General features: G+C 40.6%; 1 protein-coding gene across 1 annotated transcript in view; it reads right to left on the reverse strand.

The window, feature by feature from the left end:
• LOC112150722 (inactive N-acetylated-alpha-linked acidic dipeptidase-like protein 2) overlaps window positions 1–13665 on the reverse strand; it is a 321270-nt gene that overhangs the window by 101710 nt on the left and 205895 nt on the right. The window contains exon 12 of the mRNA XM_024279192.2: window positions 417–563. Within this exon, the coding sequence (XP_024134960.1) occupies window positions 417–563 (147 nt within the window). The remainder of the gene's footprint in view (window positions 1–416; window positions 564–13665) is intronic.

Below are 13665 nucleotides of genomic sequence, written 5' to 3' on the forward strand. Positions count from 1 at the left end.
GTCTGAACAGCTCTTTGCTTTTATGCTGTGTGGGTTTATTACAGATGAATCTTTGTTATATTTGTTTCTCCCTTCAGTCGTTGGCATGTCTCATTGCTTCTTGAACCCTCCCAGCAGTTTCAACACGTGGACTCTATTGCTGACTGCTGCCGTCAAACTGAACAAAGACGTCTGATTTGTGTCCTCGGTTTTGCTCAGCTTTTATATTTTTGTGTATGAAATGTATGCTTTGCACATTATGCTGTGATGGCCTAGAGAGGAACAATGCTGCGTTTGGGACAATTATTTTTGTGGTTCTGTTGAAAATGTAGAATGAATCAATCAATCACATGTAGAGTTTGAAATTTAGGGTGCTGCAGGTTGTATGTTTATAGACCTACGAGTCATGCAAAGTGGGTTTGTGGTTGGATGCGTACCTCTTCTGCTGCAGTCTGTTCAAAGGCGAACTCCATGGTGGGCACAGCCAGCTGATTGGCAAAGAAGCTGACATCACCAGGCAGCTGCAGAGAGCTGACGTTGGGTCCTGGACAGTTTCCTCCACGAATGCAGCTCAGTAGTTGTCTCTAAAACAAGATGGAAACAGAGATGGAGCAACACTATGAAATACGGAAAATCTATTCAAGAAAGAAGACAGATTAACAAAACAATATATTAAAAAACAACTTTTATGTCATTCAGGAGCAGACTGTTGGGGATGGACCATGAAGCATTATCTAGAAAATGAGATGGATCCCACTGTTTGTAGAATGCTAATGGTATAAAGATGTTTAAATCAAAATGATAAATACTTAGTTTTTTAATTCAGAATGTGTTTTCTGATGTAGAAACTTTTACTTCTTTTGTTCTTTATCCTGTTTCCAGCTGTTAATGCTTCTCTATGCATTAAAAATCCATATCTGAGCATAATCCAGTTTATTGAAAGCATCAGCACAAAAAGAAAGATTGATGTTAAATCCTAGAAAGTTGGGGAAAAAACAGTAGTATAAATGATCTAGAAGTTGTCAAAAGCAAATTCAAATCATTTTATGAAGAACAAAAAAATAAAGAAAAGAGCCTTTAAGAGAAAATTAAAGTTTAGAACTAAAAGCTTCATAGTTCTGTATGTGTCCTAGAACAAAGCTTGGCTAGTCTAAATAGCAGAGTTTTGCCTCTGGCAATGCTTCTACGAGTGAACAGTTCAGAAGAAAACTAAAAGCGTGTTTCGAGTGGGGTTTAAAAACTCTCGGGATCGTGCATAGCAACGCACATTTTTATGATGGTTTCTAGCTCTATGTACAAAACCTGCAGCCGTTATGTCCGTTAAAAGCTAAACCAGGGAATCAGGGACTCAGTGTTCCTGATTGCTAAGGGTGCGTTCAAGAACACACATTCACACACTACATGTCTGCTTTGAACATAGCATCAGAGATTACAAGCACAGGTAGGTGTGCTTGGCAGTGAGAATCACAAAAGCTTTAGACCTCTCACAAAGAAAACACAGGTCCCTTATTTTTTGTTTCTTCCCCTTAATGCAGAACAGCCTTCAAACTCAGTTACAGAGACACAGAAACACAGTGGAAGCGGCTGTCATACAAAACACAGGAAAATCTTTAATAATATCTAAAATCCAGACATGGAGACATAATTACCAGTGATTATTGTCATAGCTAGAGAGGGAAAGTTAAAAGAAGGTTTCAATTGTTGCTTGAAAACACAGCTACCAGTAGCAGGAGTCACATATCGTCTTTAAAGCTTTGAAAGAAAAAAAGAAGAACAGAGTAATTCCTGGCAGCAGATCTTATCACCGAGTCCTTCCTTACTGGTTAATGAAGAACCTGGCAGAAAATCAGAAATCCACCAGCAAGGGGAAATAATCCAACAAACTCCTCTTCACTCTCATCAAGGAAATCCAGAGTAATCCAACAAAGTGAAGAGAATGAGAGGTAAGAAGGAAGGTTGGTGGCAGGTGAAGACGATAAGGCCTGATAGCATGGAGCATGGTACGGTAAGAAAAGAGGATCAAAAAGGAGGTCAATCTACTCTCTCTGCGGAGAAAACCAACAATGAAACACTCCTAACAAAATGGCAGAGTGAGCAAGACAGAGTGAATTGAGATGTTTGTTGATTTTATGCATTATTGCTTCTACCTGCAAATTCAATAATTAACTAATTAAACTTTGGCTATAAAGAAAAACGAGCAACTGATAAGAAAAAAACACTACCTCCTCATGAAGAGAAACTGAAGCAAAAAGATTGAAAGGATCTATGAAATCCAATCCAGACTGAAATAAGTTTATCTTTGGTGTAAAATCTACTTTAACATTGAAGTTATTGAGAAAATGTTGAGAAACTGCAGCAATCCAATACTTTTGGGTTTGCTACAAATGCAGGAAGATATTATGTGACACAGCTAGTTTTACAGAGAAAATGAATCCGTATTGGAACGACTTCATCCGTGACATTTCACAACAAGCAGCTCGTTCAGGAAACTCTTCAAGCACAGAGACTGTGATGCCATCCATTCAAGATCCTTTCCCTCTGAGAAACACGCGTTTGGAGTCCCATCCTCCTAAAGGAGACATGACTTTCAGTTTCCCAACATTTTTGAGAGGAAACACACCATTTTCAGAATAGTTGCTATTTTTCCATTATTAGTATGGATCAGGGAACACCTAAAGACCCATTCAGGTTAATTTCTCACTTACAGCTCAGTAGGAGCCACAAAGTCTTACTTCATCCTTCAGAAAGGAAGACACTGATTTTTATTTATGTTAGTGTTACAATAATGATAAATATAAACAAACCAGAGCTTTTTGGCATAAATAAAATATAAACAGATAATAGCCTTTGATCAAAATGTGAAATAGTTCATAAAACTGTTTAGAATTTCACGACTTCCTTTTAAAATAAAAGACTTCCTGTGTCTCCCCAATGGAGCAAATGAAATAGTGAGTAATGTCAGCAGTGAAGACAAGAAAAAGTTTGTCTAACTTTCTGGGTGTGCTGAGAGTCTAGGGTCTCTTTTATTCCTATTACTTTTTGTGTTTATTTTCTTATTCTTATTTCTTTAGTTTTTGTGTGTTGTTTGGGGGGCAGTTAAGGCATTTTGGGGGGGTGCCCATGCCTCACCCATGCCTATATCCGGCCTTGTTTGTGGTGCTTCTCAGACAGAAATCTACCAAACTAAAATGAGCTGATTAAGTGACCCTTCCGGTATTTCTTGAACCATAAGACACTTAAAATCCTTGAAATTTGTTAAAAATCTGCCTTACCAGTATAATCCAGTGTGCCTTAAGTATGAATCCTGGTTCCTTACTGACCTCCAGCTGACTTTCTGTGGTAAAAAGAGTTAAATATCTGTCAAAATGTCTTAGTCCGACGTTGTATAAAAGGGCCGAACCGCTTGATGGATTGTCTGAGCATTATGGCTACTATAGTCAGGAGACACGTTGAGTGATACACTACTTTTTTTTTTAATTACTTATTTTTTGTTTATTAATTGTTAATATTCCTAAAACCCGCCACTTAAATGTACCAACTTCAAAACACTCCAGTCCATCTATGCAATTTCCGCTCATCCATAAACCCCTGAAAGATTAGGTCCAGCTTGTGTTCAGTTTCTGAAAGCTCTCTTTAACCCGAAAATGTTCCCGCTGTCAGAAGGCTAAAGCTAATCATGCACGTTCTGTTCCGAGCTTGCCATGTGCCTCGCTGCCTGTGCTGGTGGGGGGGTGATTTGCTCGGTCAAAGCCTCTGTCACAGCCCCCCCAACACGGACGTCACAGCGGTTGGATGGGTTCGGCGCTTCCTAATTGAGAGCGCAGCACAGCTGCCGCAACAGAAATTGTTGGGACCAGAGCGGTGGCAGCAAACAGACGGCGGCTGCCAATCAAGCGAGGGCTTATCTCAACTGTCCACATCCTCCGAGCCCGCCTGCCGCCTCAGTGTTCCTCTGTCACACTGCATTTAATTAGAGCTTTCTTTTATCAAGGTCTGTCAAGGGGATAAAGCTCTGGTGTCCAATCATCTCTGCAACTGTCAGTGAAAAAAAAAACTTGCCGATCGTGTTTTTTTTCTGGAGGCTACCGCTCTGCGGACATAAACAGCTGCTGGAGCAAAGTCCTGCTCGGACTGAACACAAGGAAATGACACCTGTAGCCTTAAACTAGAGGGGAAAGTTCATAAACTTCTTCATTAAAAGCCCTGTGAGGCTGTTAAAAATAATAAAGAGCATTGCTTACAGGTGATTGTGTGGAGGAGCAGCTTTTAAAAACTTAATTTCATCAAATTAAACACAATTTCAACTTAGAAAAAAGATGAGGAGGACCCATTGACTGTATAATGGTGGAACCACTGCGGCCTCAGCAAACACTGCTAATTATCTATGTAAGCACGCATATATGAGTATTTTGGGTTTTTGCGTTCAAAACTAGCTTTTAGACATTGTTAAGCAAGTTTTTAAGTTCTCTCCATACAAAAGGCATAGCCATTGAACATGAAAGTTAAATCAGTTCAACTTTGACCAAACGGAGACTCAGATTTGATAGAGACATATGAGTAGCGTCCTTCTTAATTTCTGGAAGTGCCAACAAACCGCGACTTATAGTCCGGAAAATACGGTAATGATTTTATTATATGACCCCCAGTCTTTCATACATTGGAATAGAGCTGTGAAAGAAAAAGCCTGGAGCAAGATTTGCACCTCTTTGATATTTCGGACCAATTCTCATTCATCAGTGAGGGCATGCTCGATATCAGGTAGTGACAGTCCAGTGGGAACAAAAAAAAGTTATTTTGCTATAAGTGCATTCTAGAACCTGCATTCTTGAACTCACATCACAAGCCTGGTGTTTATGTAGCATTACAGAACAGGTCCAGAGAAAAAATATTTTGTCTGGATGAGATGTTTAGAATCCAGAAATCCCGGAAAATGATCCAAAATTTATAAATAAATAAATAAAAGGAAAGTGACTATTTCCACGTAATTTTCAGAATACTTGTGGCCTGTGCTGAACCTTTTTCTTGGCTAAACGGACCCAGAGGGAGGGCTAAGGTTAGAATTATGGTTATGGTCATGGCTAAATGGTTCCTGAGAACGTCTGTGTCTGCAGCTCACCGCTCCTCCATAAGATGGATCAAAAGAGGAGAAACACATCGTGCACCTCTAATGGGACTTTAACTTAAATATGTGCAGCCAACAATAATATAGACACACTTAAAATAACTGCTGAGAATGTGTATATTTGCTGCATGTATTTCATGAATTTCCTCTTTTTCTCCTGGTTGTGCATAAATAATCACGAATAACACCAGCCAACAAAAAACATGAATGAATTTTTCTTCATCTGTGCTTTAAAATGTCAGACAAGCAGAATGACTGTTTGATCCAAAAGGGACATTTAATCATGTAGAATTGAGGAGAAGTTAGTGAAAGTCCTGAGGTTTTAACCAGACATTAGACAGGGTGTGTGTTTGTCTGCACTGATGCTTTGTCGTATTTTTTTCATTTAGAGTTGATGAATGTTGATCAGTGCGTGGCCCTGCGGCAGACCAGTGACCTGTACCCCGTCTAAATGTAGTGTCATCTGGATCTGAAGATGGTTGGATGGAAAACTTGAGGATGACTTTTATGAGGGTTTGGAAAAGAGATTAAAAGTCTACCGCATTTTACTTTACTTGTCTGTTTAATGAAGAAAGCAAACATTTGAACAGTTTTTTTTTTCTATTTGTAAAGCAGAATGTCACTCACTCATTTTTCCATAGGAAGAAAAAAAAAAAAAAAATTCATGATATGCTGTACATTTTTTAGATTCTTTTTTAGGAAACTAGATTCAACAGAAACTAAGTGCAGGAGACTGTGAATGTTTTTATTTAGATAGCTGAAATCAATTATTGAGTTCTGTTCCAATTAAAAATAAAAAAAGAAGTGAAGAGTTTTGACAGTATCAGTCTTCTCCCCCCTCACTTTCCAGTGAACATCCACAGGGTGCTGGAGTTTGACAGAACCCATCATCCAACTGGAAGAGCTCCCTGGTCTTCATGTCAGCGCCTTCAGCCTTCTCTTTTGGTCAGTTTACAGTCGCAGCAGGATTTCTGATCCCTGGCAAGGCAGAACTGTTAAAAGCCCAAATCTTGATCCGTCTGCAACAAGGCTGCCAAGAAAGATCTCCCCACCAAATCTCTCCGGGCAGTCCAGACGGACAGTAATCAGAGGTGAAAAAGTATCTTTCCGTTGCATTCCAATGTCCACTTTAGCTCTGTTTTTCACCGCTTCCTGCTCAACTAAAATGATTTTGTGAAATATTCACATTACATATTGCATTATTTTGTTTCTCCTGGCAGTAGCTTTTTCCTTTTTTTCAGTATGGACAGATGCATCATTCTCAAACACTGTGAGTTGGGAGTTCTGCCTGAGAAGAACGGGATGACGAGATTGAAGCTTAGGAAGGATGAACCCTGCAGCGAGGGCAGCACCTGTCACTCATGGAGACAGAGTCTGAAAGACTTGGAGACATAATTGCTTCCCCATTGAGGGGACGGGAGGGGGGGCGGTGTGATACGCATCTCGTTTGTTTCACAGGTCTATTCTTTCACACTGCCAAACATGCTGTTTTAATGACATGATGCAAACCTTGTGGACATTTTAATTCCAGTTTTTCAGTGAGGAACACTGAGGCCAAACTGGGTACACCTTATTTAAGATGAAGAGAGGACTCTTATTTCCTGCAGTGAAACAGAATCTGCAACAAACACTGACAGCGGCGTGATTATTGACGCCGCAGAGCAGATCTGAACGACTGCACTCAGAAATAATCATTGATTGAGTTCAAAATGATGTTGAATGTATTATATATTAAAAAAAACAAAAAAAAAAACAAGCCTCTCTAGAGTCAGGCTAATTCTCAGATAATTCCTTTGTGTCATTGGTCACGTGGTTGTGAACTCAGACTGACCCTGCTGCTTCATCACACAAAAGGACACAAACACATAGACCTCTGATGACAGCAGTAAAAGATCTTTCAAAGACTCCCAAAGTCCACTCCCCTCAAACAGCATGTTCCTTCTGAACTTATGACTGTGTTCTTGTTACTGTCATGATCAAAACATGCAAAAATCACAGAACATCTCTGCGAGCTTCACACACAGTCAATCATGATGGCTGTTGATAACAGTAACTGACGTCTGCCCCCGCCCAGCCCTCTTCTCCCTTCAGGGAAACAGAATATTCTCTCTTTGTTTTGCATCAAGGATAGGGCTGCGCAATATTAGAAAACTTGCAATGTGCGATATTAGTGATCAATGTTGCAATGACGATATGACTTGTAATACATTTTTCACCATTTCAAATAATGTGTTCCTGATGCCGCGGCCACATGTGGGAGGAGCTACCAGCTCTGTCTGTATGACAGCTGCTTCTGCAACGTTTGTGTGTCTGTGTTTGAGCTTGAAGGTTCTCTGTTTCGTATTAATCCAAGGGGGGTTGAAATCGGGAGACCTTTTTGCCTTCTTTTAATGTTTTGATGAGACCCAAACTGGCAACCCCCGCAGCATCTCTGCCGGCTTATGGAGCAAATGAGCTTCACCACGGGAGTGAAAGCCAATGATCTGTTGGGCACCAATTGGGTTTTATGTGGTTCCGGTGCCAAAGTGGTTCTTTGGTTTCAGTTCTGTGCCATTTTCGGTACTTCGCTCTCCTCCCCGCGCTTCCCGGTATCCACTCCTAGCTCTGCACTTTGCTGACTCAGCTCCCGGGCTCTCGCACCACTCTCCCCGGTTCCTGCATGCGGTCTGCTGTCTCAGCTCACCAGTTCAAGCCCCGTGCTCCCCGCTTCCCGCATGCGGTCCGCGGTCCCTGGTCCACAGTTTCCACCCTAAAGTGTCCGGTTCCCGACCCATGCACCGGGGTCAGCGCTCCCGCAGTGGCTCTCGCTCTACCGGCGTGTGGAGGGAGCGAGCTCCGCTGGTCCGGGAGGCTGTCCGGCTGCAACCAGAGAACCGCGCGCTGTGACAGGACATAAACGCTTGTATTAGATCCGTATTTTACCCGCTGATAGAGTCACTGGAAAAGTCCTGTGCCCAAAGCTGAGTTCCTGATTGGCAGATGCGATGCAGCGACCTGTCAAACTTCAGGTATATACATTTCGCGTCTACCGCTGTGCCGGTCACTCACATCGCGCCGCAGGGCTTCAATTCTCCTCAGAGCGCATCTGGGCCATTGATTAACATTGGAGATTGCTGGTCCTCCGCTCGATGTGAATGCACCTTAATACGTCAAGCTGCCATTAGATTGTTTTTGCATGTGTAAATATTAAAGGTAGCCATTTATTGCAATTTAATCTGTCTTTTTCTACATTTTCGCGGATTTGCCGTGTTCCCGGAATCTCCAGTCTCTAACCTCCACAAATATGGAGGAGATTAATGCACTTCCTATATATATGGTGGGTTATTGCATGAACCTACATGAGTTTGGAGTCTCGAGGTCCACAGCAGAGCCTGTGGATGCAGCCATCCCGTCATCCGTAGCCAATGTGAGTCATCTGCTGTATGGCACCGGAGCCGTTCCAGATGCAGTCTGAACCCTGGGTTATAATCCGGTGTGCCATATAGTGCAGGAAATCTGTTAACTTCCCCTGTTTTCTCTAAACTAATGTTACTTGTGAGTGAATTTTATCCAACTTATGTTTGCAGCATTTGTCCAACACTTCTGGCACATCTTTGGACTCCAGCACAAATGCAGTCCGAAGCAGGTTAACAGAGACAGAGCAGCAGTCTGTCAGCTAAGGAGCCAAATTTACAGTCAACCCATGCACCTCTTTTCTCCTTTTCTCTTCTGCAGCCAGTCACTGTGCATTAAGAACGTGTCAGAGTGGGGAAGCGTAACAGAAACAGAATGAAGGGGAACGTCCATTTAAGAAGCAATATTAAAGAAGAGAGGCATATAAAAGGAGAAGGAGTGGAAGGAGGGAAGAAATAAGTAAGCCAGCAGGGAGGGAAGAGTGCAGGAGAGCAGAGAGAATGGGTAATTTCAGCCCGGGGTGCCACACCAGGAATCAATATTTAATTTCTTTGTCAGCTATAATAAGGAGAGAGAAAAATCATTTGGAGATATCTGCTTTCCACTCAATATCATTCAATCTGTAAGTCGTGTGTTAGGATTGTTGCACTCGGACATAAAAGCGTGACACTGGATAATCTCTCAAGAAGAGTGTACGGCTGTTATTCCTGCTGGAATTGCTGCATTATGTTTATGGCTAATATCTTATTTTGAGTTGATAGTGACAGCTCTGTGTGGTTTTTAAATCACTGAGCGCCCCCGGCAGCACATCAGACAAAGCAGTAGCTGCAGCCCATAACAAAAAATGGTATACTTTTATTAAACTTGGCTAAGCGAATGCACCAACGATATAGTGAACAGTGACCTCTAGCATGATGTGGCAGCATGATGTCATCATAGGCAACCAAACAAGCCATACTGCTTGTCAATCAACATTTTTAATCTTTTTCACAAGCCTAACTTGAATCCACTTTTACAAAGTGTTTTTTCTGTGGTTCAGTCTTGTCAAAACTAGAAATTAAATGCCGATTAAAACCAAGGTCATGGTATTTTAACATACACGGGACCAACCATCCAGCATGCCATGATAAAATCTGCCCAGGCTAAATCAATAGACTTTGTCCATTATTAAAAGTACTGTTCTTCTCCTTCTTTTCTTTTTTTTATTTTGCTAGACACAGAGGTTTCTCTTAAAGAACAGATCTGCCCCCTGATCTGTATATTAAAGGTTAAGCTTTGGTTTTTACAACAAATCCTGCTTCTCCTTCAGAGCTTGTAACGTTCTGGTGGCGGCAACCTTTTTAACTTTACTTATCACGCTTGTGGTTTATATATGAAGGCTTCAGCGAAATCTTTAAAGTGCTGGATACCCCAGTGCTTTCAATATTTGTAACAGGCAGCAGTTATTTCCCAATGCGACATGTACAACAGTAGACATTGTAATCCACCCAAACATAAAGTTACTGGATGACTCTGATTTACAAGTCTCTTCTTGGTCTTTGGCCGCTGTATAGTTCATCTTAGCTCTTGAGAAGATCTGCAAGGAATAATTGACCAAAATAGCAGCTACAACAATGAATTGAGCTGAACTTCTTGAGTGATGAATTACCTAATTTTCTGCACCATTATGCAAATATTTTTAGCTTATCCAAACACTTTAAATGCGGTTCAGTGGAGCTGAAGTTCTGGTCCAGTTCCCCTCTATTAGTCCCTCAAACTCCTCACACCTGCGTTCGCTCACAAACTGCGTTTCCGTTATACATATGTGCAAAACTTTATTGAAATTCAAGAAAAGTAAAAAAACAAAAACAAAAAAAAAAAAAACACAGTTTTACAATTACACTGTTTCCATTACATCATAATTATGTGAATAAACACAAACCAACTCACACGAAAAGTCATTCAAAAACACGAACAATACTTTGGTTTACAGCGGATACATTCAAAGCTCTGCCACAGCACTGGCGCTCATCATCATGTATCAAAGGAGACGACGGCGTCTCATTCAGGCCATGAAGCACCAAGTTATGGGATGAAGGGATTTTGGTAAATCGTTGCTGATGATTTTACAAAGGAGCTGTGGATCCAACAATTCTGCATGACAGGCTGCAGAAGTGTGGTCACTATTAGTCACAGGATACATTTGATTTAAAAAAAAAAAGTTTCCATTGCAGCTTTGCGAAATATGTCATTTCAATAGGTCTCAAAACCATCTCCTCCGAGCGAGTTTTTCTAAACTGACGTGTTTCCAGTAGTAGGTGAATTTGTTATCCCAAATCCAATTTGTACCATTTCATAGTCAATGAAAACGCAGCTACTTTCTGCTCAATAGTGGAGTAATGCTCCAGCACAGCCATGGAATCTCTATCTATCGCCTTTCATGCAGACTGTTTGTAGCTCACTGGAAAAAAAAAGTCTGAAAAAACCTTCAACTGTTGTCTCCAACATAATTTCCTGCAGCTTTATTTGTGATCTGCTATGTGATATGTGTAGAGTTCAAAACCAGATCATATACGAGTCGCTGTGCTGTGATGCAGTCAGCATGGGCTCAGCTAAAAATACCAACCGCTGCAGTATAAAACTTCAAATAAAATAAAGTCAGAGATATTTTTAAAAAAATGGGACGCAGTTTGGGGAAAACGTTTAGCATAAATACAGACTCAAGAGCTCATAATACTGTATGTTATATTTAAAGACTAAAAAGAAAGTAAAGAACGATTAACCTACATGCATGCACGTCTTTGCACAAATGTGCACTACTTCCAAAAATAGAACAACACTTCTGGCTATTAAGTTATCAAATCATTACAAAAAAAAAAAAATCAAGGCTTAAACCAAAATCAGAGACAGAAAATATTAACTTTTGAAGACTTTCAAAGGTCTACACGTCTTCTCTGTCTCAGCTGGATCACAGCTTGCGTGGTTTATCTCAGTCGCCTCTCAATCACCTTCAACTAGTGCAGCTGCTCGTATGTCGTCATGCAGAAGGTGAAGCGATCTGTGCTTGATGCTCGTCACTCCCTTCCTTCCTGTTAAATTTGGAATCCAATTGAGGATTTTAGTACTTGTTTTAAAGCTCCTAAGGGTTTGAATCCATCACGTTTGTCAGAGCTGCTATACCTTTAAGCTCCATTGGGAGATATTTTACTCCTCTACCTGTTGTGCTGTTTGTTAACAGTGAGTACCACACTGAACAAAGACCATAGAAAGAGATGGAGAAAGTTTAGATTGGATAGAAAATCCTGGAGACGCAGGTTAAAGGTTAAAGCTTTGAGAACACCTCCAAGCAAGCTTGACGCTCCTCTCACTTCTGCTGTAGGAAATGTATATTCTTGCATTTTTCCATTTCTTGTTTATGTGCCCAGACTGTTCCAGAATCTGCCTTTTCAGGTTTCTATCTGTGTGGAGAGCAGGTTCAGCTGATTCCAACTGAATTAGATATGACCTGCTAGGAATGTTTTGCTCGGCAATAGGAGCTCAGTGTTCCAACACAACGGGCAGGGGTGTAGCGTCTACACCTACACTCTGTCTGTCTGCATGAAATGGATTGTTTATTTTTATCAATATAAGATAATACTGTGTTTTTCGTTTTCAGATTTAACAAAAAGGCACTTGTTGACTCTCCTTGCTGTAGCCTGAGACAAATAAACCTTTAAAAAAAAAACATCATTTTTTGTGCACCTAATAACACATTTACACCACACTACAGCTGTGCACATTGTTTGGACGTTTCAGGGCCACTGAACTGTAGCAAATGTGGCTGCAAAAGGAACGTGGGTGACAAATAAAAAGAAAACAAACAAAACAAGAATATATCATATTACAACTAAAAAGATCTCTGGAGACATTAAAGGTGAAATCCGAGGTCAAATTTCATCAGTGTTAAATCCGACCATCCACTGATGGTTAACCCGCTAACAATGGATCTAGTAGGCTAGAGGGGCGATGGCAAAGTAGGACATTCATCAACTAAACATTGATGTGAGGCAGTGAAAGTGTTGTTTAGTATCTTCTTTTGACTAAACAAGTGAATATGCATTTGAATGTATCAAGTAAAGGTTTTCAATGCACTGCATCTTCTCACAAAATTATATATTTTGCAGCGTTTAGCCACACAGAGATGCAGATCCACACTCTGTAAATATTGTTTCACGCCAAATTTATGTACATTTTAATTGTTTGAGCCTTTAAGGGTCTCCAAGAAAACTGCAACGAAGCTTTATTTATTGATTTAATTATTTTTTTGTCAGCAACAGTGACTTCTGCTGAAGTCGCTTAAAGAAAGGAGAGTTTGCCACAGCGCAGTAGACAAACTTATGAATTTCCCCGGGTGGATGCAAATACAATCAATCTGTGGCTCCGCCCTGCCCTGGGACTTGATTATAACTTATCACAGTCTAAGACTTTCTGGCATCACAAGTTTAGAGTGTCCTCTGGCAAAATATTACAGAAATTAAAGTAATCTGAGGCATACAGAGGAGATCAAATGTTGCAAAGTCAGGACTGGGAATCTGTCAAACTTACTAGCAAACAACCTAGTAGCCAAATCACTTAATATTATTAGAGTTGCTATTATTATTTACTTTTTGACAATGACATTTTAGTAAATGTGGTGTCACACCTGATCATTTTTATGCCAATTTAACAGTGGTGAAGCTAGCAGGGACTTTAACTGCATCTTACCCAGACATGGCACGCGCTTGCCTTATTTCTTGATCTCTTGTTATGCCGGTGTTTCTCTCCCTTTGCTTCCCCTAGTGGCGGAACTGCGCATTGCAGCCATTTCTTTAAATAACCATAACTCTCCGCAGGAATGGGCTAGAAACTTGCTTTCTTTTCCCAACATTATTTCATTTTTTTTCTCTTCTTGACTGTGATAGATTAAACCATCTGGTAGGCAGGATGTGGCCCGCATGTTTGACACCTCTGCTGTAAATCTTTGTTGAATCAAATGAACTCAAAGGACGAATATAGGAGGTTGTTGTAATTAATCCATAATCCAAAAATGTCATGCTATACAGATACCAAAGTATTTATATTTCTCATCTTAAAGCGTGTCTTTAAAATGGAAGCTTAAGCCCACCAATGAAGAAGCAGACCTCCAAACACAGACTTTTGACCATTGTATTATA

This window comes from Oryzias melastigma, linkage group LG4 (assembly GCF_002922805.2).
Source record: "Oryzias melastigma strain HK-1 linkage group LG4, ASM292280v2, whole genome shotgun sequence".
Classification (NCBI taxonomy): domain Eukaryota; kingdom Metazoa; phylum Chordata; class Actinopteri; order Beloniformes; family Adrianichthyidae; genus Oryzias; species Oryzias melastigma.